At 41.0% G+C, this 27,640-nt stretch overlaps 1 protein-coding gene across 4 annotated transcripts in view; it reads left to right on the top strand.

Annotated features, from left to right (window-relative positions):
• Positions 1 to 27,640, top strand: part of Sgpl1 (sphingosine-1-phosphate lyase 1) — a 59,093-nt gene that overhangs the window by 26,647 nt on the left and 4,806 nt on the right. For all 4 annotated transcript variants that reach the window (XM_046419704.2, XM_046419703.2, XM_058577904.1 and 1 more), the window contains 9 exons: positions 7,239 to 7,306; positions 10,348 to 10,495; positions 13,348 to 13,424; positions 14,985 to 15,113; positions 22,906 to 22,994; positions 24,306 to 24,411; positions 25,191 to 25,289; positions 25,914 to 26,063; positions 27,370 to 27,608. In XM_046419704.2, coding sequence (XP_046275660.1) covers positions 7,239 to 7,306; positions 10,348 to 10,495; positions 13,348 to 13,424; positions 14,985 to 15,113; positions 22,906 to 22,994; positions 24,306 to 24,411; positions 25,191 to 25,289; positions 25,914 to 26,063; positions 27,370 to 27,608 — 1,105 coding nt within the window. The remainder of the gene's footprint in view (positions 1 to 7,238; positions 7,307 to 10,347; positions 10,496 to 13,347; positions 13,425 to 14,984; positions 15,114 to 22,905; positions 22,995 to 24,305; positions 24,412 to 25,190; positions 25,290 to 25,913; positions 26,064 to 27,369; positions 27,609 to 27,640) is intronic.

Here is a 27,640-nt window from a genome sequence, read left to right as displayed (position 1 = left end):
TTGTTTGGGGCATATATATTTATGATTGTTATGTCTTGTTGGTGTATGGTTCCCTTGAGCAGTATGTAGTGTCCCTCTTTATCCCTTTTGATTAACTTGGGCTTGAAATCTATTTTATTTGATATGAGTATGGATACTCCTGCTTGTTTCCGAAGTCCATATGAGTGATATGATTTTTCCCAACCTTTCACCTTCAGCCTATGTATGTCTTTTCCTATCAAATGCGTCTCCTGTAGGCAGCATATTGTTGGGTCTTGTTTTGTGATCCATTCTACTAGCCTGTGTCTCTTGATTGGTGAGTTTAAGCCATTAACGTTTAGGGTTATTATTGAGATATGGGTTGTTCTTCCAGCCATATTTGTTTATTTATGTTACTAAACATGGTTTGTTTTCCTCTTTGATTATTTTCCCCCCTTTAGTGTCCTACCTCCCACTGTTGGTTTTCATTGTTATTTTCCATTTCCTCTTCCTGTAATGTTTTGCCAAGGATGTTTTGAAGAGATGGTTTTCTAGCTGCAAATTCTTTTAACTTTTGTTTATCGTGGAAGGTTTTAATTTCATCTTCCATCCTGAAGCTTAATTTGGCTGGAAACACAATTCTTGGTTGGAACCCATTTTCTTTCAGTGCTTGAAATATGTTATTCCAGGATCTTCTAGCTTTCAGAGTCTGTGTTGAAAGATCAGCTGTTATCCTGATTGGCTTACCCCTAAATGTGATCTGCTTCCTTTCTCTTGTAGCTTTTAAAATTCTCTCCTTATTCTGTATGTTGGGCATCTTCATTATAATGTGTCTAGGTGTGGGTCTCTTATGATTTTGCACATTCGGCATCCTGTAGGCTTCTAGGATTTGGGGTTCTGTCTCATTCTTCAAGTCTGGGAAGTTTTCTCGTATTATTTCATTGAATAGATTGCTCATTCCTTTGGTTTGAAACTCTGTCCCTTCCTGTATCCCAATGACTCTTAAATTTGGTCTCTTGATGTTATCCCATATTTCTTGGATGTTCTGCTCATGGTTTCTTAACAGTCTTGCTGAGCTGTCTATGTTCTTTTCAAGTTGAAATACTTTATCTTCATTGTCTGATGTTCTGTCTTCTAAGTGTTCTACTCTGCTGGTAGTATTCTCAATTGAGTTTTTAAGTTGGCTTATTGCTTCCTGCATTTCTAGGATTTCTGTTTGTTTGTTTTTTATAACCTCTATTTCCCTGTATAGTTGATCTTTTGCTTCTTGGATTTGTTTATGTAATTCATTGTTGAAGTGATCTTTCATTGTCTGATTTTGCTGTCTGATGTCTTCCTTGAGACTCCAGATCATCTGAAGCATGTATATCCTGAATTCTTTATCTGACATTCCATCTGCTGCAGCTATTACCTCTTCTAACGTTGAGTTGACCTGCAATGCTTGTGGTCCTTTCTTTCCTTGTCTCTTCATACTGTTCGCGTTCCTTTCTACTTGGTGAAACTGTTGTGCTATTGAATTTTCCCCCTATAAATTTATATTGGTCTTGTATAGTTGCAAAGTCTCCCTCGCAGGCGCGGGTGGCGGCTCTGTCCCTCTGCGGGCCGCTAGGCTTGTTCTGTCGGTGGTCACAGTTCTGTCTACTTTGCAGGCGCAGGCAGCGGCAGTGCCCCTCTGCAGGCCTCTGGGGCTGCACTGCCAGTGGGTCGCAGGTGCGCCTACCTTGCAGGCGTGGGGGGGGGGCGGCTCTACCCTTCCTCAGGCCACTGGGCCTGTTCTGTCTCTCGGTTGCAGGTCTGGTCTGTTCTGATGGTGGTCACAGTTCCGTCTACCTTGCAGGCGCTGGGGGGAGGGGGCGGCTCTGCCTCTCAGCAGGCCGCTGCTCCTCTTCTGCCGGTGGGTCGCAGGCCCGCCTACCTTGCAGGAGTGATTGGAAGCTCTGCCACTCCGCGGGCCACTGGGCCTTTTCTGTCAGTGGTCACAGTTCCGCCTACCTGACAGGCGCGGGGGGTGGGGGGCGGCTCTGCCCCTCAGCAGGCTGCTGGGCCTGTTCTGTGGGTGGTCACAGTTCCCTCTACCTTGCCGCCGCAGGGGGAGGGGGCGGCTCAGCCTCTCAGCAGGCCGCTGCTCCTCTTCTGCAGGTGGGTCGCAGGCCCGCCTACCTTGCAGGAGTGATTGGAAGCTCTGCCCCACCGCGGGCCACTGGCCTTCTGTCGGTGGTCACCTGGCAGGCGCGGGGGTGGGGGCGGCTCTGCCCCTCAGCAGGCCGCTGGGCCTGCTCTGTGCGTGGTCACAGTTCCCTCTACCTTGCCGGTGCAGGGGGAGGGGGCGGCTCTGCCTCTCAGCAGGTCGCTGCTCCTCTTCTGCCGGTGGGTCGCAGGCCCGCCTACCTTGCAGGAGTGATTGGAAGCTCTGTCCCGCCGCGGGCCACTGGGCCTTTTCTGTCAGTGGTCACAGTTCCCCTACCTGGCAGGTGCGGGGGGTGGGGGGCGGCTCTGCCCCTCAGCAGGCTGCTGGGCCTGCTCTGTGCGTGGTCACAGTTCCCTCTACCTTGCCGGTGCAGGGGGAGGGGGCGGCTCTGCGTCTCAGCAGGACGCTGCTCCTCTTCTGCCGGTGGGTCGCAGGCCCGCCTACCTTGCAGGAGTGATTGGAAGCTCTGCCCCACCGCGGGCCACTGGGCCTTTTCTGTCGGTGGTCACCTGGCAGGCGCGGGGGGTGGGGGGTGGCTCTGCCCCTCAGCAGGCCGCTGGGCCTGCTCTGTGCGTGGTCACAGTTCCCTCTACCTTGCCGGTGCTACACTTTTCTTTTAAAATAGTGTATTTATGAAACCAGACTAAATTTAGAGCTTTTTATATTTCTTTGCTATAATTAGTAGTAATCTTAGGTATGCTTTAAAAATTTTTGTTAATTTGTTTTAATTAACAAACAAAAATCATATCTATTGTGCATCACATGCTGTATTGAACTATGTATACATTGTGGAATGGCTAAATTGAGCTAGTTAACATAGGCATTACCTAACGCTTTCCATTTTTTTACAGTTAGATATCTACTTGCATTTTCAGTTTTGCAGCTCACTGTGCCAGGCATGTAACTTAACTGAGGCACAGTCTTCTGCACCTGGTATTTACTTACCTCCTTTTTATGTTTAAAAGGGAATGTATCCTTGCATTCCATGAGAAAAGTTAACGATAGTATATTAATAAGTTGTGCCATCTAAATCTTTGTGGGCTGAATTCCAAGCCAAAGTTGTTTTGTTTTTATTTGTTTTTGTGTTTTGGTACCAGAGACTAAACCCAGAGGTGCTTAAACACATTTGTGCTGAGCCACATACTCAGTGTTTCTTATATTTTATTTTATGACAGGGCCTTGCTAAGTTGCTTAGGACCTCACTAAGTTGCTGAGGCTGGCTTTGAATTCGTGATCCTCCTGCTTCAGCCTCCCAAGCCACTGGGATTATAAGCTTGTGTCACCATACCTGGCTGTTTTGTTTTTAATAATACATATTTTTCTTTTTGTAAAAATAGTTCATGTTTATTGTAGGAAATCTAGATATATGAATAAGCCATAGGAACAAAATTAAAATCTTGCTACCAAAGGATACCGCTATTTGTATCTTTTTCTATGTTTAATTTCAATCAGGTTGACCCATACAAAAGGTAGTTTTTATGTCAAAAATTGTTGAACACTGATAGTTTTATACTCCTTTACACATACACACAAAAAGCAGTTATTACTTTGTAAATTCCACATTGAATTTGAGATGCAGATCATAATATCTTTCCTCCAAAGATTAGGGATAATTTTAATGGAATTGAGGGGTTTTTTTCCCCCTTAGCACCTTGATAAGGTAGAAATATGCTACCTATTGCTAAACAATCAAGTTATTTTTAGTGTATGGCACTAGAGGAGTCTGAAATCTGGACTCATATCAAATTTGGCTGATTTTTACACTCTGCATTCCTTTCTGCGGGGGAGATAGTCATTCTGGAACCTCAGGGTGGAGACTAGTGAAGGTAAGAAGTGGGAGCAACAAGAATCTGAGCAGAGGTCAGCCGTTCTGGAAGGCACAGTCTTCCTAATTCTCTGTGGTGATCAGTCATAGCGATGCCTCCATACAGTAGTGTTGATTCTAACTGTGGGATTGTCCATAGCACATTAATAGAAACCAGTTTTATGGGGGGGGTCTTTAGCCTGGCTTCCTCACAATCAAATGGGCATAATATTACCTACCCTAATTAGTTATTTGTGTGAAAGGAATTTGTAAACTGTCAAGAGCCAAACATTGTTGTTCTTACATTGGCACTTCTTATTTTAGCTTAAAAAATTCTTATTAAAATTCTTTCTTAAAAATAGACAAAAATTAGGGCTGGAGTTGTGGCTTAGTGGCAGAGCACTTGTCTCGCACTTGTGAGGCACTGGATTTGATCCTCAGCACCACATAAAAATAAACAAAGATACTGTGTTCATCTATAACTAAAAAATTTAAAAATATTTTTAAAAATTGACAAAAATTATATTTGTGATGTACAAAGTGATATTTTGAAATATGTATACATTGTGGAATGGCTAAGTCAAACTAAACATACACTTTATCTCCCATGCCTTTTTTGTAATGAGAACACTTAAAATCTACTCTCTAGCAATTTTCAAGTATATAATACGTCATTATTTACTGAACTCACCGTGCTGTTAATGAATCTCTTGAAGTTATTCCTCCTGTCTGACTAGAATTTTGTATCCCTTGACCAACATCTCCTCAAATCTCACTTCCCAACCATGCTTGGTAACCACCACTAAAAAGTTTTGTTTACTTTTCTTTCTGTATCTCCAGGGACTTTACTTCTGAGGTGATCGCTTAAGTTCACATGATATTTCACTTTAAATTTCTCCATTATTATGCTGTATCCATTTCTTTTGCTCTGTCCCTTTTTTTCCTTACAACTTTCACAGAAGTAGTTTATTCTTTTACTTTCCTCCGTGGACACATTACTATACTTAAGGAAGGCTGGCCCAGTCTGCTGATTTTTAGATAATTTTCTACCTCATTAATTAATTAGTTAATTCATCTGTTAAAGAAGCAGTTCTGAGTCTTTATTAAGTAACATCGTTAAAGTTGAATAAGCTGGTTATAGTGGTGCCCACCTGTAATTCCAGGAACTCAGGAGGCTGAGAAAGAAAAAGAGTTAAATAACAAGCAGCTTAAGAATCCCATGTTGTTATTCTTATTTGATAATATTAAAATGTGCTTGGGGAGAATTTTTAATAATGTAGAAAACGCTCACCATGAGAAGAGTTTGTGGTTACATAAAGAAGGCCTCGGTTGTGTATTACAATGTGTAGAACTTAGGACTGGAAGGAAATGCTCTGAAATTCACACAGAAAAGTAACTACAAATTAATGGTTTTAGTTCCTTTGTCTTACTATTCAGACTGTGTGCCTTGGTGACTGGTTTTGTCCCAGGCATCCACAGAGTGTTGATGATAGAGGGAGGTGGAAAGACAGGGAATGGCCTGAGCAAAAACAGAAGCCAAAACAACTAGCAGAGCTGCAAGCTGTCACGTAATAAAACACGAGAAGAGGGAGGTCGCTCTCCATGGTAGTGGAATGGAGAGCGAGTGGGAATGCCCGGTCTCCTAGACATGCAGGAAAAGTTCATGTCTGGATAACAGCTGGGTCTAGATTATTACAGTCTGACTTGGGATAATAGAAAATTCCTACTGTGCATTTGAAGTAGCATAGATTCCTGGAAATCCTGGACTTAAAAAATGAAGACTTCAGTTAAATCCCTGTTGTCATTGATCTCATCTGTGGCCTTCAGCTAGTGCTCAAGCTGGGTCATCTGTGCCTTTTTTTCTATTGGATGGTGTGTAAAACCTTTTAGACCAACTTCAGAATATTGTGGTCAGTCAGTTGAGACATTTTCAAATGTGAATATATTAGAAGGCATATCTGTCTATTTAGATGCCTGCCATGTATTTGTAATTATTATAATTGACAAAATCAGATTTCTGTGTTTATCCTTTATACTGCCTGACAATATGGACTTTGGTTTCTATGATTTTCAAGCTCTTTTTAGATTCAAAAAATGTTGCTAGGATCTGTGTTGGTTGAGAGACTGGAGCATAGATCCAGAAAACAAAAACAAAAACACAAACATGCTCAGCCATTTGGTTCAGGGAAAGGAAGAGAATTGTTGGTCATCTGTGGAAACCCTGGGAAAGTCAAGAACTCTGGGAAGAATACATCTGACATTTAACTGAACAATTCTGCTTCTGAGTCTATCCTGTAGATATTCTTGTATGTATGCACTGTGGTATATGTTACAACGTTAGTTGTTTTAGCCTGATTTGTAATAGTACTATTAGAAATTATCTATATATCTGTCAGGGGAAGGTTAAACGGATCATGGTACATTCATATAGTGGGATAATTTGCAGTTTTAAAAATGAATGAGTGAGGTAGCACTGATCTTTTGTCTTTCTTTTTTTCATTGCAGTACTAGGGATTAAACCCAGAGGTACTGTTCCACTGAGCTATGTCCCCAGTCCTTTTTATTTTTTGAGACAGGTTCTCTCTTGCCAATACTAGCCTTGAACTGGTGCTCTTCCTGCCTCAGCCTCCCATGTAGCTGGGATGACTGACGTGTGCTACCACATTCATGGAGGAAATACAGTCTTTAAGACATTTCTGAGTGGAAAAACAAAGTCTCATATGGTGGTAGATGGTTACCTTTTGTGTAATAAGGGCAACAGATAAGAAGATGCCTTTTTTTCTGGTACTGGGAGTTGAGTCCAATGCCTCATGCATACTAGGCAGGCACCCCACTGGGCTATGCCCCCAGCCCTTTCTTTCTTTTCTTTTGAGACAGGGTCTTGCTAAGTTGCTCAGACTAGCCTGGAACTTGTGATTCTCCTGCTTTAGCCTTCCTGATTAGCTTGGATTACAGATGTGCACCACCATACTGGCTAGGAATGTACTTTTGCTTTTACTTCATATGTGTAAAGAAACCATTGAAACGTAGGCTAGAAACTAATAGAAGTGTTTACTTGAGGGCAAGATGAGGCCTGGAAGAGAAATACAAGAGAAAAACTTTCATTGTAAATATGTTTAAATTTTCGACTATGTAAAACTGAATTTAAAAGTTTTTGTTTTTTTTTTGGTAATAAAAAAATTCCATAGTTCATAGGCAAGTGAGGTTGTGAGAGACATTGAATAATTGCTCTCTTGGACTAGCAGATCATATCTATGAAAATTTATTTGACTAATTTTCTTCTTATAGGTTTATGGTCACGCCTCAAGAAGAAATTTTTTAAGCTTACCAGGAAGATGCCATTTATTGGTCGCAAGGTAAGTGAACTTTCCTTAGGTCTTTTCTCACCCCTCAATAATCATACTTCTTTCTGTTTTTGTTAGATTCTTAAGGTGGAGGGGTGATTTTGTTGCTTACCTCCAGGGAAGATTTGGTGGCAGTATCTGGAGACAGTTTTAGATTGTCACAACTTTGTGGCATGGTATTGGCATCTAGTGGATAGAGGCCAGGTGTGCTGTGACATATCCTGCAGTGTACAGGATACACCACAGCAGAGATTCTCTGGCTCCAGATGTCAAAAGGGATGTCAGGGTGGTGGCACATGCTTGTAATCTAGCTGCTCAGGAGGCTGAGGCAGAAGAGTCTCAAATTCAAGGTTATCCTGGCCAACTTAGTGAGAAGGACCCTAATCTCTAAACAAAAGTTTAAAAAGGGCTAGTGTATAGATCATGAGGATACAGATCAGAAGTAGAACACTTGCCTACAAGAGAGCCTGAGTTTAATCTCTAGTGGAAAAAAAAAAAAAGTCAAAAGGGGACAAGGTTGAGAAACCTTGACTTAACCCTTTCTCCAACATATTTGGCTATAGGAGGGATGATGAGAGGCCTGTTTCAGACGAATTTGAAAATAGAAACCCTGAAGTGTTACTGAGCTTTAGAACATCATTTGGCAGGGCTGAGTTGGACATTTATCTAGGGGTTAGATTGGGATTGGCACACTTATATAAAGGCCTACCTAGGAAGCATTTTAGACCCTGCAGGCCATACTGTGTTGCAGCAGGAGGACACAGGTTAAGGAATGAGTCTGGTTGTGTTCTGGGAAAACTGTTCACAAAAACAAGCCAGCTTTGGCCTCTGGATGCAGTTTGCTTATCCCAGGTTTAGAAATGTCAAGAGATAACAGCCATTCTCTTGCTCTTTGAACCTGTTTGCCCTCTCCACTGTGTCCTCTCTATTCTCACCCACATTGGGATAAGATATGTTCCTTGGTGTCCTCAGACTCCTTATCATAGGCAAAGATAAAACAGGGCAGGCCTCTTGCAAGCTCTAAGGATGGCAGTTGAGGCCTTGCTATTATCATACCCTGCTGTACCTTGCCCCTCACCTTCCTTTGATTTTTTCCAACTTTACCTGCCTTCAAGTGTTTTTTCAGTTTATCCTTTCCTGGGTGGGGAGGGGAGAGGCTGGAAGATAGGCTGGCTCATAGAGGTTAGCAGGATTCCCCCTTAGCATTCCCTGCATTTTTTTTCCTCTTAGGCTTCTCATTTTCTTCTTCAATTTCAGAATTTCGAGACAAATAAATTCTAGGGTTCCAGAACCCATCTTTAAATTTATAAAATAACAGAATTGGGAGATCCTTAGAGATGATCTGGTTACCCTCCATTTTTCAGACACAGATTCTGAGGCTTAAAGGCAAAAAGTTATTTATTTCTTCTGTATGTACACATGCAAGAATCTGTTATTCACTTATGCAACACGTGTTATTGACATTTGCTCAGTGTCATCATGTACTTCCCTGGTGCTGGGGATAGGGTGGTGAACAAGAGCAAGTCCTTCCTCCTTGTGGAATTAATAGTTTAGTAATGATGACAGAAAATAAACAAGTAAACAAGTTCATAACAATTTTATTTTGAAATAAATGAACAGATTAAAATTGGGTAATGTGATAGAAACTCTGAGGCAGGAATTGGAGGTGGGAAAGTGCTTGCTGTGTTTTCTAATATTCCTCTCATTGTTGTTTTTAGTCTGCTTTCTTTTATTATAGTATCATAGTCCACACAAAAGCTCAGCTTTCCTGGTTTCTTCCTGTTGTGGGGTCACTGTGTATTCAGCATAATTTTTTATTTACAACTTTTAAAATATCTCTATGTCCATAGATGCCTCGGCATTGCCTGAGAGTGTGGACTCTGCTACCTGCCAGCGCTGACATGGGATGCTATGTAGACATGCTTTAAAGAAGTGTTTTTCCTGTGGTTTCTCTGAGGGCCTAAGAAGATCTTGTATTCTAATCGTCCATGACTTGGACTGAGAAAGTCTAAATAGTTTAGAGTGAGATCTTGGAATCGGACTTTAACAAATACATCACTGAAGCTCTAGCACTGTAACATGGCACAAATTGCAACACTTAGCCCCTCCCCAAACTTACCACCAGAGACCTGCCTCTTACTCTGCTCTATTGTTTTTTTTCCCCTAGCACTTTTCATTACATGGCTTTTCATTTTCTGTCTCTTTGACTAAAAGTACACCCCTTGAGATCAGGAGTGGTTTTTTTTTTGCTGTTTCCCACTGCCTAAGTTTGTTTTGTTCACTGTGTAACCCTGACCTGCAGCAAATATTTGTTGAACAAATAAGTAAGGGAATGAATGAAAGAAAATGGCTCAGAAGCTGTGGTTATGGGAATGGAAAAGAAATAACCTTAATTGATAAATTACTTAGCAGAAAAGCCCTTAGTTCCTCTAGGATTTCAGGGTCAGATAGTACAAGCTGTTGAGAGCAGCTTGAGGAGGATACAGTTATCCGGCAGCTCCTGAAGTCTTGTGCTTATTCATGGGCACTTGAAGGGGCTCTCCAGAGTCCTAATGTGTACTGTGAATGTCTCCTGAAGTTGCTTATCACTTGCACAGTGACCAAGATCCCTTTAATACAGTGTGGTGGGTTTCTTGACTCTGCTTTTTCTTTTTCCATATATGCACTTCAGGCTGCTACCAAGACAGGGACAAAGTCCAAATATTGCATTCAGATTATTGCTGATTTCAGCAACTGCAAACAAAGTAAGGCAGTGGTGATGTCAGCGTGGCAGAGAAAAGGGGTGTAGGAAGAAATTGAGCATATCTTTGACCTGTAGAGAGATGGTTGACTCTTCAAACTTCTAAGAGACTGTTGAATATGCTCGGTAAACCGTCAAAATATCACATCTTTTTATGAAAAAAATAACCTGGTTCAGTACTCCTCATGCATTGCTTAGTGTTGAGCAGTTGATTGACTGTCTAATAACTGGCGTTTGTATACTCTCTAATGCGTCTTCTTGCTAATTTTTTTCTCTCCTTTTTTTTTTAAACTTTGTCTTTCTACCTTTAAAGATCCAAGACAAGCTGAACAAGACTAAGGAGGATATCAACAAAAACATGTCATTCTTGAAAGTGGACAAAGAATATGTGAAAGTTCTCCCCTCCCAGGGTCTGAGCTCATCTGCAGTTCTGGAGAAACTCAAGGAGTACAGCTCTATGGGTAAGATGCTGTTCAAGTGTGTTTTGTCTCCTTCCTTGCAGATGCTGATTTTGTCATTGTGTAATGTTCATGTTGGTTAAGAGTAACTCATTCCTGCACAGCTAGGTGCAGTGGTACAACCTATACTCTCAGCGACTCAGAAAGCCACGTCAGGAGGGTTGCAGTTTCAAAGCTAGCCTCAGCAACTTAGCAAGACCCTTTCTCTGAAATAGAAAGGGCTGGGGATGTAGTTCAGTGGTAGAGCACCTCTGGCTTCAATTCCCTGTATAGCAATTAAAATAAAATAGCTGGGTATGGAGGTGCACACATGTAATCCCAGCAACTTGGGAGGCTGAGGGGCAGGAGGATGGTGAATTCAAAGCCAGCCTTAGCAATATCAAGGCACTAAGCAACTCAGTGAGACCCTGTCACTAAATAAAATACAAAATAGGCTGGGGATGATGTGGCTCAGTGGTTGAGTGCCTCTGAGTTCAATCCCCGGTTACCCCCCAACAAATAAATAAATAAAATAAAAATAAAAATAGCTCATCTCTAATCTTTATATTTTCAAGAGGGCCAAATTACATAATTTGAAAATTATTTTTAGATTCATCTTTCATCCATAAAGCAAGCAAATCTCACAGACAGTGGAACTTGGTTTCGTTTCTTTCTGGAAGCATAAATAAAACATACATTTGTGTTTAAAAAACAATATATGTAATACAAGTGGAACACAGAATCGTATTGAAATTACAAAGTCTGTATGAAGGCACGAAAGAAAATAAAAGTCATTCTGATTTCATAGTCAGAAGGTGAACACAGGTCACGTATATCAGATAGGTAAAAGTAGGTATGGTCTTTCTCTCTAACTCTACCTGATGTCCCTGTGTATCTCACAGTTACACAGTGCTTTGTGTGTGTGTGTGTGTGTGTATGCACATGTGCATGAACATATATGGGAAGGATAAAGACAACAAATAGCTTGAGGTTTAAGAGTGTAACCCCTGGAATCGGCCTGGATTCCTATACTGGTTTTGCCACTTACATGGTAATCCTGGGAGAGTTATTAACCCTCTGTCTGCCCCATTTGCTCCATTTCTACAGTCTCTACTTCCCTGGTGACTGTGGGGATTAAATTAGATCATACATAGAAATGTTGTGTGGCATACCTGGCATGTAGCAGGTGTTCAGTAAATGTTCACAATTATTGCTGCTATTTTTAACACACATTCATGTTTATTATAGAGTAAGATTATATTACAATTACTTTATTTAAAATATGCTTTTTAATTTGGTTTACGTTTTGATTTATGGAAAAGTAGCAAAGATGATACAGAGATGTCCTCTATGTCCTTCATCCAGCTTCTCCTGATGTTAAAGTTGTACATGACCGTGGCACATTTGTCAAAACTAAAAAATTCATCTGGGGACAGGACTGTTATCCAAACTATACATTCCGTGCAATCAGTTTTTCTTTTTCTTGTTTTTGAGTTGTAGTTCTACACAGTACCTTTATTTTATTTATTTATTTTTATGTGGTGTTGAGGATCGAACCCAGCACCTGGCATGTGCTAGGTGAGCACTCGACTGCTGAGCCCCAGCCCCAGCCCCCCATTCAATCAGTTTTTCTACAAATGCCCTTTTTTCTACTCTGGAATCCAGTCCAGAATATTATGTTGCATTTTGACAACTTTACAAATTTCTAATCAATGTATATTGAATTACTGGTGTTAGATGGTACAGCATTAGATATAGTGCAATATGTGATGGTATAGAGCAGGGTTTAATACCCTGTTTAAAGATTTACATGATTATGAGGGCTGGTTGCTGCCACCATTCCTTCCTCTTTGGTTTTTAAGTCATGGTTCCTTACTATACTCTCTAACATAGTAAAAGAACAGGAGATAAAGCCACGTGTCCTATTCTTAAAAGGCTGGTGACTGTGGGTCTGAAGATACATCTGGTACCCAGCAGTGTCCTCTAAGGAAAGAATGAGAGTCAAGCCAGTAGTGAGCCAGAGCTTGGCAGATGACCTTAAGAGTGAGGAATTTGTTAGTGTACTTGCTTCTCAGCCTTCTGTCTTGTAAAGCTGAAGGTCTTTGTTTTGTGGGGCCTGTGGCTCTGTGCGGTTTTCAGTTAGTGTGTTTCTGTGAGAGCTGTCTCACTATTCACTTTCAGTAGGGCACAGTCACGCTATAGCAAAAAAGGACCCGAGACACCCACATCAGCAAATGTGTTGGTATAAGGTGGAATGTCTCTGGAGAGCACCAAAGACAGGAAGTGGGAAGTCCGACCCGCATTCTGATCCCCCTTTTAGCCAGCCTCATCTCGGGGTGACTGTGCTCCTCATTTTGAGTGGTTGGCATATGCAGCTGGAAACAGGAGGCTGCTTCTCTGTGGGTTTCCAGGCTTATAGAAGAAAGGGCCCTGAGGCCAGATGCTCTCCGCTTGTCCCTCCTCATGGCCAGTGCTCTGTGTGGCTCCAGCCCTGAGGATAGTGTCCTGAGAATTCACACTTTTGTGTTGTTCTGCCGACCTGCCCACAGCAGTTCTTACACTTGTGACTGGACAGGAAGGTAGGGAAGGAGGGTTCGTTAACAGAAAACAGTCACTCTAAAGCCATACAGAGAACAGAGAATAAGTATAGGTAGCTTTTCTGCTGAGAGAAGGGGCTGAGGATGGGGGCAGCATTATCACTAGACTGTCTGAACAAGTTTTTTTCTTTCTTAATTTAGTGTAAGAATGACATGATTTCACCCAACTTTTGTTTTCTCCTGTGCCCAGAGGGGTTTCTGCGTATTTGCTCTTTTAGAACCTAGCTGTCTTCCCTGGGCACCTGCCTGCTGATGGAGTGACCTTGACTTTCTCCACAGATGTCTTCTGGCAAGAAGGAAGAGCCTCGGGAGCAGTCTACAGTGGGGAGGAGAAGCTCACGGAGCTGCTTGTGCAGGTGAAGATGCAGCTCTAGAGCCTGGGTGCTGCTCTGTGTACTTGACCTCATTTTTCTCCTCCTTGTAATTAAATAAACTTAGTTAAGAAAAAGCTGCTTGCTGAATAAAACCACAGAGGTTTAGAAATTTTCTCTTTACACAGACATTCATGAATATGCATAATATTGTTACCTCTTCAGTCTGTAACAAAAAGTAAAATGTTATTTATGTTTCTATGTTTTGGAGAATCCCTATGAAAAAGGCAGAGTACTAGGGAAGGTAGTCCTATCATTTGAGCTTTTAATGGTAGGACAGAATTGATTTGACAAGAAGACACAGCATAGTGTCATTTAGTCATAATTTCCTCAAATCACACAACCTGAGATGAGCAGTATTCTCACTTATACTTCATATTATTCTCATTTTTTGTTGACTTTAGGATGGTCCTTAGCTTCTTTCATTCCTAATAATTTTTTTTCTTTTTAAAATTTATTCATGGTGCTGGGGATTGACCTAGGGCCTTGTGCAAACTAGGCAACTGCCCTACCACGAGCCATGTCCCCAGCCCCAGTCAGTTTTATTTATTTATTTTATATGTTTAGGTTTGGATTAAACCCAGGACCTCACACATTCTAGGCAAGTGCTCTAGCACTGAGCTAATCCCCAGCCCTAGATTCATCATAACCCTACTTCATCATATAAAGTTAGGATTTGACTGATGATCTCTAAGTCCTTTGTGTTTGATTACTGTAATTACAAAATTGCACACAATTTACTCAGTTGTTACAGTTTTGCTTAGCTATATGTTGGCTATGCTCTAGTCTGTCTTCTATGCTTAAATCTTTCAGTTAGCTCTCCATCTGTCAGATGAAGCCTGGATCTCAATCATCAGAGAATACACAAGCAGCTCCCTCCTGTTGTTTTAAACACTCCCGATACCTTCCCATGTAAACACTTACCTTCCATTTTTCTTTAATCAATGCACTTACTCTATCTCAATGTTTTCTTCCACATTCAATTCCTCCTGTTCTAGATGAACCTTACATCTCTCAAGGTTCCACTCAATGGACACTTCCAGAGTGCTCAGGTGTTAGTTATGCCCTCCTTAGAGGCCCTCACATTGTGCACGTAAACCCAGTATTGTACTCAGTAATAACTGCAGCTTTGTGCCAGGTGCTCTACGAAATGCTTTACATTCGGTATGTTATTTAATTATTGCTAGAGCTCTATAAAGTGTGTACGGTGATTTTCCCCCTTTGCATATGAGGAAAGTCAGTCTCAAGGAATTATTTGACCTACACAGCTAAAAGTGATAGGCAAAGCTACGATTTCAAACTGCATCTGTTGGTGTCATAGTCTGTACATTTACTACATTTATAATTCTTCCCTTACCACATTATAAAATCATTTATGCATGTCTGTCTCCTCCGGTATAATTTGATCTTTAGTTGTAGAACATATATAACCTTTTTTTCCATCTCCTAACATTGGGTCTAATATTTTGAAACTTTTATTTAGTGCATGATTTTTTGTCCTATAGAGTGCAAAAATCTTGTCTCACATCTTACACTTCTTTGCAGGCTTATGGAAATTTTGCATGGAGTAACCCACTACATCCAGATATATTCCCAGGACTACGTAAGATCGAGGCAGAAATTGTGCGCATGACTTGTTCCCTGTTCAATGGAGGTCCAGATTCCTGTGGCTGTGTAAGTATACAAAAGTGACATATACTTAGCTTTGAAGACAATAGTTTATTAAAAATGTTTTATTATACAAGTAATGTATGGCTATTGTAGAAAGATCTAGATTAAGTGCAGTTTTAAAATGTTACTTGTAATTTAGTAATCCAGAATATCAACATTTTGGTATGTATTCTTTTTTCAATGTTTTTTTTTTACTTGTGGATGGACACAGTACCTTTATTTTATTTATTTATTTTTATGTGGTGCCAGAGCCTCACACGTGCTAGGCAAGCACTCTACCACTGAGCTACAACCCTAGCTCTGGTATATATTCTTTTAGACATTTTTTTCTCTTTACCTGTTTAAAAAATTTTTAAACCTACCTAGAGTTTCTAGCATGTTTAAAGAATATTCCAGATCCACCAAATGTAAATATTTTGCCAAATCTGTTCTCCACTGCTTTCATTCCCTCCCTCTTTCTTTTCAAGCTTAGTCATTGACATACCTACCTATCACCCATTTATCTTAATTCTATCAAACCCTTTAATAGTCCTTTTTTTAAAAAAAAAATAGTGTTTTTGTATTTTTTTTATACTTTTATTTTGTTTATGTGGTGCTGAGGATTGAATCTAGTGCCTAGGCAAGTGCTCTACCACTGAGCCATAACCCCAGCCCCAAGTAGTATTTTTTTAATTACTGTATTAGCATCATGAAAATCAGCATATTCTGGTATTCACTAATTAACCAAAGTGGTATTCCTGGTATTTCTTTTCATAACAAAATTCTGAAACTGTTAGGAACTGAACTAATCACAATACAGCTAATCACAATACACAATACAGGCCCTACTGAAGGGGTAATGACTTAGGGGACATAGTGACGTACTTGCACCAGGTGGGTATTCTTTTCACTATTAGACTATGAACTTTTTGAAGTGACCACAAGTTAAACATCCACAAAATAATTTGACCTTTTCTAGTAAACTTGAAGATACATACGCCTTGTGACCTAGAAATTCTGCTACTCAGGATAGACTTTAGAAAAATTAGTGCACATGGGTATCAGGATATATGTACATGAATGTTCATAGCAGCATTATTTGTGATGGCTAAAAACTGGAAGTAATTCAAATATCTCAGTCCATTGTAGTTTTTATTCATATTCACACTCAAATTACCCATTTTTGGCCAGTGGGAATATCTTCATTTTGGCTCTTGGGTCTTTTTTCATGATTCAACTAACCAAGTAGCCTTTGAAAACTTCCTTGCAGACTCAGAATCAGCTGTTTCTTCAAGGAGCTCTGGTTTAGTTACAGCTATGTAAAATATTTACATGGTTTCAGAGTCACATTTATGGAACATGACAAATTCTGGAAAAACTTGAACACAACGAGAAGAAGAAAGAAATAGAAAGTACAAAAGAGAGGCTAAGACATAAGAGGGACAGAAAGAGAAGAGCCAGCACATGTGATTTGGCTATTTGAGAACAGCCAGAGAAAACAGATGACCTATAAAGGGAGAACTTTAAACAACTGATGTTCTCAGTAGCTACTCATGGGGGCTGTTTGGGTAGTTGAAAGATCCCTTATGAGCTGGAGAATTATTGGAGGTAGATGGTAAGTAGAGAGTTTTATTAATTCCCTCTTTAATCATGGCTAATCTGCTTAGTTGTTCCATTGGGCTTTTGAATTCACTTACTGTACTTTTCATTCTTTGAGAATTCTGCTCTTATTTTATGATATTGTTTTTTTGCCATACTTGGGATTGAACCCTGGGCTTGCACATGGTAGGCAAGCACTCTCTCTCTGAGTCACATCTCCAGTCTTATTTATTTATTTATTGAGACAGGGTCTTGCTAAGTTGCCCAGATTGCACTTAAATCTGCCTTAGCCTCTGAGTAGCTAGGAATGTAGGCATGTGCTACTGTGCCCCATTTGTTTATTTTTGTTTCCTTGTTTTAAGTCTGCTTGGTTCTTTAAAGTTCCTTTCCTTGGTTTATAGATTATTTGTTTAAATATGTTGCACATGCATACTTTATGTTCTGCGTGATGATTTTTATATCCATGAGCCTTACCTGTCTTACTCTGCTCCTTTTCACTTTTTATTTCCTTTTATCCATGATTGCTCCCCTCTGCCCATTTGAGTCACTCATTTTCCTGGGAACTTCACCTATAGGGATTCTTTGAGCCTAGATTGAAGTTAAGTTCTTGCAGAGAACATTTTGAATTACTTTTGCCAGTTGCTGGGAGGTTACTGAGTATTGTACAGTTCTCAGGTTGGAAATAATTTTGTAGCACGGAGGTCATGTCAGTTCAGACCACAGACTCACATAAAGCTGTCTTGTCTCAAATTCTAGTCTTTTTCTTTCCCTTAGTGTGAGATTGAGAAAGGCAACATCCTTTTGTTCTAGAGGAGTTTGTTTCTCTTGCACCTAAGAGTGTGTGGGTCTTCAGCCATCTTCTGTTAGAGCCCTCCTTGGATAGGCCCTCAGATTAGCTCCTGGTCCACAAGCTGTTCATTTGTCTCCTGGGGTTGGTTCCTCCTCAGGAAAAGAGCTAGTTTTGGCAGTCACTTTGTCTTGCAGGATTCTGGATTTCACTTTGTTTTGGAGCTTAGTATATTTCTTTATGTTAACTCAGTGATGGGTGTAATTTTTTTTAGGTGTAGATAGACACAGTACCTTTATTTTATTTATTTTTATGTGGTTCTGAGAATTGAACCAGTACCTCATGTGTGCTAGGCAGGAGCTCTATCACTGAGCTACAACCCCAGTCCTGGATGTAAAAAAATTTTTTTAAATGTTTTATCCGCCTTTTTACTTATTTTAGTTAGAAGGATTGCTCAGGGTATTAATCTGTGTTGCTGGAAATAGAAATTCCATAATTTTCCCCCCCACGTGACAGGTCTTTGTATATTTGAAAGCCCCTTTCTTTCTGAATCTTGTCTTTCACATCTTTTCTAAGTGGCCTGGGTATTTGTATTATTTCATGGGTTACCAGCCATTGCAGTCCTTCTCTGAATGCCCTTGGCTATATCTCTGGTCAGATGAGCATGCTCTCTAAGTGGAAGGTGTCATTGATCTTTCAGTCTCTCTTTTTAAAATCTGGGTTCACTAAATTTATCTCAAACTTTTATCTCTAAATCAGTAGTTTTATCTTTATTCTCAGTAGTGTTTGTTCTGTTTCTTGCTGTTCCTAATGAATTTATTATTTCTGTATTGGTGCCATTTGCTACTTCTGTTTTTTAGGTCTGTAGTTTCATTGCTCAGTCTTTGAACTCTGGTTTTCTTGAATTGCAATCCTGTGGTAGTGTCCTAGAGTGAGAGGCAGCCATAAGGAATTGCCTTCTGTACTTTGGCTTGTTCCTTGAGTAGAGCTTTTATTTTGCATACTGCATACTATCCTACCTCCCCCATTTCATAGGTTGCACAGTTGCTGTTTCTTCGTCTTGGCTCATCCTGGGGTGACTCTCTTCAGTCTATTCTGACACACACTGGATGACTTCTTGTCTGTCACTATTTGGTTGGTGGCGGGAGTCAGCTAAAGCTTTATTCTATCTGTTAGAATTTCTAGTCTGTATTTCTGAGATTATGTTATTGTTCTTTCTGGCCAGTTGGAAAAGAGCAACTTGCTTTGAGCTTTGATTATTGCTTTAATCCCCCCTGTATCCCTGAAGTCTTCATTCAAAGAGTCAGGCCTGGTGTTCTGTCTCTCCCCGGTTCACTCATTTCTCCTGAGCAGCCATGTCCAGTATTCACTGATCAGAAGAGAGGGAAGGTCAGGAAGCTCTCTCCATTTGTTTCTCTGAAGGTTTTTATAGGCTGTTAATGAGAATTCTCCAGATTTTCTTGACTTCCTAGTACATTTTCCTTGCAGATTAGGAACTATGTTTTGCTATGTAACTCTTTCAATGCTATGTCTCTCTCTCTCTCTCTCTCTCTCTCATTCATTCACTCACTCTTTTTTTTTCTTCTTTGCTTCCTATTTTATATGTAAAGGGGAGAGGAAACTCGGTGAAGTAATTTCAATTTTCCATTTTAATCCAGAAATCCAACCCTAGGAGCTTTTTATATTGTGACAATTAAACTAAGTCTCTCCCATCATGATCTTTTCTGGTGACTGGGGTAGGAACCAGGGGATAGTCTGATTCCCAGTCTCTTCTAGTACTTAGACTTCTATAAGATAACTAATTAGCTCTGGCATTATCTGAGTGTCTCTCTCACCCCCAGCTCTTCCTGTCTCCTGTTTCCCTCTCTCCTCCCTTAGTCTCTGCTCTTATTTCTGTTTCTTTATCTTTATTTTGCTCTGTCTTTCTCTTGAGGAGTCGCTTTTGGTGAAGGAAAAGTTTAGTGTTGAGAAGTAGGAAGCAAGTGAAGGCCAAATGACTGGGCCATCTTTAGACTATTCCTAAGGGTCTTTTACTCTTCTCGTTCTTAATTTTTTAACCTTGAAACTTTCCTTTTATTAACTCTGTTTGCCTCAGCTATTGTGTATGAGCGGTGACTCCATACATTGAAGAAATCTGGTTGTCATGTGGAACATTGCTGGCTTATACAAATATCATCAGGACCAAAAGCGTCTGAAAGAAAATATCTTGTTTTCTTAATATATACATTAGAGTGAGAGTTTTTATACATGCTGAAAGAAGTTGAATAACATAACAAGTACTTAACTGGCACCTCCGTTTTCTTACCTCACAATTAAATACCTGTTTAGATAGAAGTGGGAGAGTAACAACATTTTTAAAAGCAGAATTTAGGAATCAGAAGTAAAAATTAGAAGTAGGATTTAGGCATTCCTGCTTTCACAGTACACTCATGCTTGCCCAACAAAGTAATGATGTTGATTTGATTAGTTATTGATCAAAAAACAGGACACATGAAGTGGGTGCATCGTAATTTGAAAATGTTTTTTGCTTCGGTTATTACCAAACCTTAGGAACCTGAGATTGACGTGCTGGAGATTGGCTTTGCTGGCACTTCCCTGACTTTCTTCACAGCTGGCTGGCTCCTCACATGACATTCTGAGGTTTTGTGCTAGGCCACAGGACGGCCTGCTGATGTGTAGAGCTGGTCTCAACTCTGAGCACTTTATCTTCTCCCGCATGGAAATGCAGAGACCTACAAACAAGTGTCCCATGCCCGCTCTGCATGTGTTATTTTGCGGATGATAATCACATGTTCCATGAAGGCTTCCTGAGTCCAAAAATGGCTTAACTTTTCTGAGTTAGTTTTCATATAACCCCTGGTCACTAGGATTCTGTATCCAATGGTATTTTTGTCCTGTATATGGATGGATATTAGGAAATAATCACCCTTTCTCTTTCCATCTTGTATTAAGCTACACTAAATATCAAAACATAGATGGGCTACTACTCACCACCAGATGCTAACATAAGACACTGAATGAATTGTTAGGGATTCAGTTTTCTTACCTTTGAAAAGAAAAGCCCGAGATGGTCTGAATTTTCAGAAATGGTAAATCTAAGAAGATATTCTGCTAGCTAAGTGCTGTAGTCTTTGTTTGGGAATTATTCCTTCTCAGATATTTTTAGAAGATAGCCAAGTGGCTATGATATGCCTGTGCTGGTCACAGTTTACGGAGATCAAGTCAGGCATCAAGAAATGTCAGGAAGAAAAGGCAGGAACCACCCCTAGACTGACCAAAGTAGCTGTGTCCCCACGTCCAGCACCTGGTCCCTCTGCCATCGCCACCGTGCCCAGGAAAAAGGCTGAAGGGGATGTTAAAGGAGATGAAGCCAAGGTGAAGGACGAACCATAGAGAAGATCTGCAGGGTTGTCTGCCAAACCTGCACCTCCTGAGCCAGAGCCCAAGCCTAAAGAGACCCCTGCAGAGAAGCGAGAGAAGGTACCCACAGGGAAAAAGGGAAGAGCTGATGCCGGCAAGGACGCGAATAACCCTGCAGAAAGTGGAGATGCTTTGATAACTGTCTATTTTGGGTGACTGTTCAGTTTGAAATACTATTTTTATCAAGTTTTATAAAAATACAGAATTTTGGTTTACTTCTTTTTTTTTAAGCTATGTTGTTAGCACATAGAACATGTCATTGTGGTTTTGGGGGAAGGAGCATACGTCACTAGTAGAATGTCTCCAAAGCTGGATTGCTGTGGGGGAAAACATCTTTCCCTGATAATTTTAAAAGACTTCCCCCTGGCTCCCAGGAAGAGGGACTCCCTGATATTGGCACACAGAGCCTTGGCACAAAGCCTTGTGGTATGGAAAACTCAAATTCATTTTTATATCCTTGTCTCCTTCTCTGCCATTGGCATAGACTTAGCTCTTCTAAACTCAGACCTGTTGGGACCTGACTCCCAACAACTGGTTTTACCCTTAGTGTGTAGGGCAGTCTGGACTTCCAGTGACATCATCGAGATTGTGTCCCTCAGAAAAGCAGCAGTTCCTTTTCTGGATTGTGGATCTTCAGATTAATAATTCTGCCATTTTTATTTCATTTTCTGAAAGTTGAAAAGTTGTTAACATGTTAATGTGAAATGTCAACTCTCACTCTAAGTTTTCTGTATTCAGACCATCAAATCAAGATTTCATTGGGTTTTATAGTGGCTTTCTGATTTTGATAGTCCATCTAAGAAGGGAGTTTGAAAGTTATATACTATTAATGATTGTTCATGTCCTGCCTGAAATACCATGATTCTTTTTGAAAAGTATTTTTCGTAAAGCTGGATACAGTTTGGCTTGGGAAAAAAAAAAGAAAAGAAGTGTTGACTGAGGGTCTGTTAGGTGTCAGCTCTCAGCTGATTCTAGGAATATAGTTAGGAACAGATTGGCCTGTACCTTCAGGGGTCTGTAGTCAAGTGAGGAAAACAGAATAAATGAAAAGAGTTCTGCATGTTTTTTGAACTCTGGTAAAGAAATTCACCTATCAGTAGGGCTAAGCCTTGCTTTCAAAAATCTTTTATTTCCCTTAAAAACATTAGGATTTTTGTTTTGCTTTCAGATAAGTAAAGCAACAAACTTCTAAGTGGAAACTTCTGCATTTTTCTATCTTCCAGACTTGTCAAAGCCACAGGTTCACTTTGGAAAGTCCAAATTTCTTTTTTCTGATCTTCTAATGTATTGCATACTTTACTAGACTTGTAACTTCACAACTTCACATTCTTAAACAGGCTTTGAAATTTTAAATTAAAATCAACAATCCTGGGCTGGGTGCAATGGTACATGAGTATAATTCCATTGACTTGAGAGGCTGAGGCGGAGGATCACAAGTTCAAGTTCAGCCTGGGCAACAGAGCAAGCTTCTGTCTCAAAATAATAATTAAAAAGGGCTGGGAATGTAGCTCAGTGGTGAAGGCACAATCTGCAGTGCCAAACCCCCCAACACAAAAATATCAATAATATGGGGCTAGGGCTGTAGTTTAGTGGTAAGAGTGTGTGCTTAGCATGTGTAAGGCACTGGATTTGACTTCCAACCATGAATAAAATAAATCAGTAATCCTCATACTTGTGAATGGGATAAAATGCACTATCCTCTCTGAAAATCGATGAATTAATGCAGAAAAATAAGTGGATTGTAAACAGGGTGAATCTGGGCAGATACGTGTTTCTCCAGACAGTGCTAAGCACTCACTTATTTAGAGTTTTCTTTCTTTTTCTGAAGCAAGATTAGGCTTTGCAACATAGCCAGTGTGCCTTCTGGAAGACAGAGCAGTGTCTGCCCTGTAGTATGGACCCAAATCCTTATATGTTTCTGCACCAAACAGTGTCAAGATTAGGGCAGGTAGTACATTTTGATATCTGTCCCTAACTCCCCCTATTGATGGCTTCTTTTCTTTATTATAGGTGACCTCTGGGGGAACAGAAAGCATCCTGATGGCCTGCAAAGCTTATCGGGACCTGGCCTTAGAGAAAGGGATCAAAACTCCAGAAATGTATGTATGTGTGTCTGTTTCCCTTCTGAGATTGTCCCTGTTGAGTGCTGCTATTTGTCTGCTGGTGGCCCATTTCCTGCTGCCTCTCTTCTTCTAACAATCCAGTCTCCTCTCCCTCTCTCCTGGCTCCTCTCCCCGTCCTTTCCCATTCAACAAAATTCTGTTACTGTTACAGACCGTTCCCACTCCTGCAAGTTTGTGTATGATAATGTATTACTAGGAAGAATGACATCCTGTTTCCAAAAGTGACAGAGTTGAATCCTGTGGTTTGAATCCTATGGTTTTTAAGTTTTCTGAAGCCTAAGGAAAACTGTCTACTTAGTTCAGTGGAAGTTTCTCAAATGTTTCAGGCTGAATGTATTAGGGTGCTCCCTAGAAAAAATTCAATCTGAGGGCTATTCTGGAAGGACAAATTATTTAAAAATCTGTTTGAGATTTACTCATGTATCTACCTGTGAACATAATTTTGGTGTTTAGTTATATATTTTTTTTTCTATAGACCATCTCCTACAGTCTAATTACTCTGGACTGTTTGGGTTAATGTGTTTTCTGTAAGTGGCAGTGACGAAGGAGTTTCTGTTACATGTGATCTTAGAATGTGACTCATACTTAGCCTAAGAGAATAAATCAGGCTGCCATTCTTGCTTCATGTGTAAGTCTTTGGTGCTTTATACTTACCATAATAAGAGTTTTCTGTCTTAAAGGGAACAGAGCAGTTGTGAGGGTGAGTGAGGAAAGTCAGAGAGCAAGTGTGTCTATGCACAGCTCCTCTTGCAATACTGTTTGACATGCTGCTTCCAAGAGTAAAGGAGAAGTAGAGATTTTAGTTTCTCATAGGCTCATGATCTTTCAGAGTTGGGAGGGACAGCTGGCCTGGTGCTTGACCACTTTAGCATCCCTGCCAGGAACCCTGAGTCCCTGAGGGAGCATAGGTCGGGAAGCTGCTTCTCTTTGAGGTGCCTTAGCATAGCCAGCCTTTAGAATGCTCCGCCTTGTCCTGCTCTTATCTAAGCCCCTTGTCGCTGAATTCCTCCTGCCATGCCTAATTTGTGCTTTGATTCTCTCCCTTTGGAATTACTTCTGAGTTCTTTCTTTTGCCAGAAGGATTTTCTAACTAAATAGTGGGGAGAAGGTTTCTACAGAAAATGATCAGACTTCTTTTTGTTTACACTTAGAAAACAATGTGAATACTTCCAGTAATTTGAGGAAAAAATAAGTTTACTTCTGATGAGTTAGTTGGCTGCTAACTGTGCCCTCTCTTGAACCCTGTCAAGTCTGAGTTTCATTATTCTCCTTTCCCCCGTCATCTAGTGTGGCTCCCCAAAGTGCCCATGCCGCCTTTGACAAAGCTGCCAGTTATTTTGGGATGAAGATTGTGAGGGTTGGCCTGAATAAGATGATGGAGGTGGACGTGCGGGTGAGTGCTCTGGGGGCATGGGGGCAGGATGTGCACCACTTGCCTTCCCAGTCACACACAGACAGCCCCACTGTCGCAGAGTACCAGCAGCTGCCCCTGACCGTGGTGATGGACTGTGCTTCCATCTTTTCCTAGATCTGTGAATCCTAGAATATGACCAAGCCCCTAGGTTGGGACCTTAAAGACTTGCATTTTGCTTTCAACGCCTTCACTTTATTTTCCTTTCTCTGGATTTTACTTCTAACATGAAGTCAATGTGAATGAGCCACTCCAAGACTCAGCTGTGTTTTTGATTGGCCTGAATTAGTGCCATTGTCATTCCCAGTAGTAATTGTTTTTAAGCTTCACCTTTGTGTGGAAGAACATTTCTAACTGCAGAGTGCTGTCAGAATCACACTTGAGAACCTTGCGAGAGTCCAAGGGGTTGTGGAAGCTGTTTTATTATTGTAGTCCACAGATGAGGAAATATACTGTGAGGTTAAATGATTTACTATTGCTTAGTGCATTGTGGGGCTGGGACTAAATTTGGGCTCTCTGCCTCTTACGTCGGTATTTCTTTTCACTTCTTATCTTGTGCTCTGGACAGTTCCCTGAATAGCCTTCTCTGTCCCCCATGGTGGGAGGAAGTCTTTCCCCAGGCTGCAGCAGTGGAGGGGACACTGGTGCAAAACACTAAGTTGTGGCCCAGATTGCACCACAGCAGAAGAGAAGAGTAACTGTAGATTACTCTTTTTGCAGAAACATAGATTCCCATGTTTCTTGAAACTTTAAATCCCTAGGCAATGAGAAGAGCCATCTCCAGGAACACTGCTATGCTGGTCTGCTCTGCTCCACAGTTTCCTCATGGTGTGATAGATCCTATCTCCGAAGTGGCCAAGGTGATGAGATAATTGAGCTAATATGGTGGTCAGACTGATATTTTAAAATAGAATCAAATGGAGGGTTGGGGATGTAGCAGAGTGGAAGAGGACTTGCCTAGATGTGGGGCCCTGGGTCCAATCCCCAGTACTACAAGGAAAAAAAAGAAAAAAGAAAAGCAGATGATATAAAAATAGAATCTAATGGTGCAATACTTGGCGGACAGAAGTGGTTTTGATTTTAGGTTTGAGCACAGTGGTGATGAATTGCTCTCATCAGCCCCTAGGGTAAGCCTTGCAGCCCTGTTTGGGACCTCTGAAAGTCATTAGTTTATGCTTTGGGGAGTGTAATTAATACATGACCAAGGTGTCTCTTTAAACTAGATATTCTGAAATAGTGTTGACTTTTAGATTTAGATCAGGAAGTAATCTGCATTTAGGAACACGGACACCATCGACTGAAGGCTAAATACAATTGAAAGATAACTGTGTTAGAAATATAAAAAATAGCCAGGTTTGACCACAGGGGAGACATGGTACAGGATGGCTGTGCCTTTGTAGCCCACCTTTCCACCCATGTCCTACAAAGTTTTTATTATAGGGTTATAATGAAATTCTCTGATATTCTTTGTTTTTTGGAACCAGCTGGCTGTCAAGTACAAAATACCTCTTCATGTAGATGCGTGTCTGGGAGGCTTTCTCATCGTCTTTATGGAGAAAGCAGGATATCCACTGGAGAAACCATTTGATTTCCGGGTGAAAGGTGTGACCAGCATTTCAGCTGATACCCACAAGGTGAGTTAGGGAGGAAATCAAATACTGACAGTTGGTTATTTTGACTGTTATCTATAAAATAAATTGGCTAATGCATTAGTTTGTCCTATAAGCATAAAATTAAATCTGGCTCTTTGCTCTCATCTCGTCAACCATTCAGGTGATGGGATTGTAGTGGTACAGGTGATAAGCCATAGTGGAAAGGATCTGGTGTCTTTGCCTCACAGTGGCTAAGAGACCTTCCCTGTCACTCACTGCATGTAACCAGGGCATGCCAGCTCAGTGGCCATTGTAACAGGGTTCGCTGAAGCTTTGAGGCTACTTGAGGTGGTGGTGGAGTTGGCGAGTGTTGATCCTGGAGTTCCTTAGCAGGTGGCTGTTGATGCTGCAGCTCCTGTGCTGGGGCCCTGGACTGAGTACTGTGCATGACTGGGGTGCACTGATGGGAGAATCCTTGGGGAAGAGGGTGCCTGTGTGCTCAGGTGTTTGGCTTATGATGTTTGAAATGCCTGTGCCTGTGCTGTTGGTGAGCCAAGGTGAAGTTGAGATCAGCTGGCCATTCTTGACAGTGTATCCAGATGTAGGAGTATTCGGCCTCAGGAAGCTGAGCCTTGTTGAGAGTGCATGTTTTAAAGTAAGAGCTTATTTTAAATTAAGAAGATTTCATAACATAGGAAGATTTGTTTTTCAAACTCTAAATGATCTGCAGTCAGTTTTCAATCAAGATCTGTCTTGCCTTACCACACCAGCTGCTTCTGGGCCCCTGCTTCTTCACCATGCATTTTTGGGTGGGTCTGGGGATGAAATTGGTTCCATATTATCTTCAGTAAGAGTTAATTAGGAGAGCACATTTTCTATTAGGAAACCAGTTACACAGTGTATTTTCATGCTGGATCAAGTAGCTTTTAGATTCTGAGCACCACAATGTTCTTAAAAAGAAATATAATATTAAGCAAAAAAAAGATGGGAAAGTGGTCAGATTGTGATTTTAGTTGCTCTGAGTGACTTCATGCTTTCCTGGTTTCCAGTAGAAATTCATCCTTGTTTCCATCCTGATGTATCATCCAGAGAAAGTTTTTAAATAAGGAAAACCCCATGCTAGGCTCGAGAGGAAACCCATCAACTGAGCGAGGCACCATTCTTCTCTGGCCTCAGTTCCTCACCCCTCACTCACAGAGAGAATCTGAATTCCACCCATTAAGTTCCTTCTGCCTTTCAACACTCTAAGTGTGAACCCTTAGTGTGAGTGCCGAACATCGCTGTGCCTTGTGTTCAGGGCCAGTGCTGCTGGGCAGAGCCACTCTGACATGTCACCTTCTCTCTTCAGTACGGCTATGCCCCCAAAGGCTCGTCAGTGTTGTTATACAGTGACAAGAAGTACAGGAGCTACCAGTTCTTCATTGGCACAGATTGGCAGGGTGGCATCTATGCTTCCCCAAGCATCGCTGGCTCACGGCCTGGTGGCATCATTGCGGCCTGTTGGGCGGCCCTGATGCACTTCGGTGAGAACGGCTATGTTGAAGCTACCAAACAGATCATCAAAACCGCTCGCTTCCTCAAGTCAGAGTATGTGTGGAGGACGGGGACTCTGCCTTGCC

Source organism: Marmota monax, unplaced genomic scaffold (assembly GCF_021218885.2).
Source record: "Marmota monax isolate L192 unplaced genomic scaffold, Marmota_monax_Labrador192_F-V1.1 WCK01_AAM20220418_F8-fsc00019, whole genome shotgun sequence".
In the NCBI taxonomy this organism is placed as follows: domain Eukaryota; kingdom Metazoa; phylum Chordata; class Mammalia; order Rodentia; family Sciuridae; genus Marmota; species Marmota monax.
Note: the sequence above shows the minus strand (reverse complement) of the source record. Positions and strands in the feature narration are given on the sequence as shown.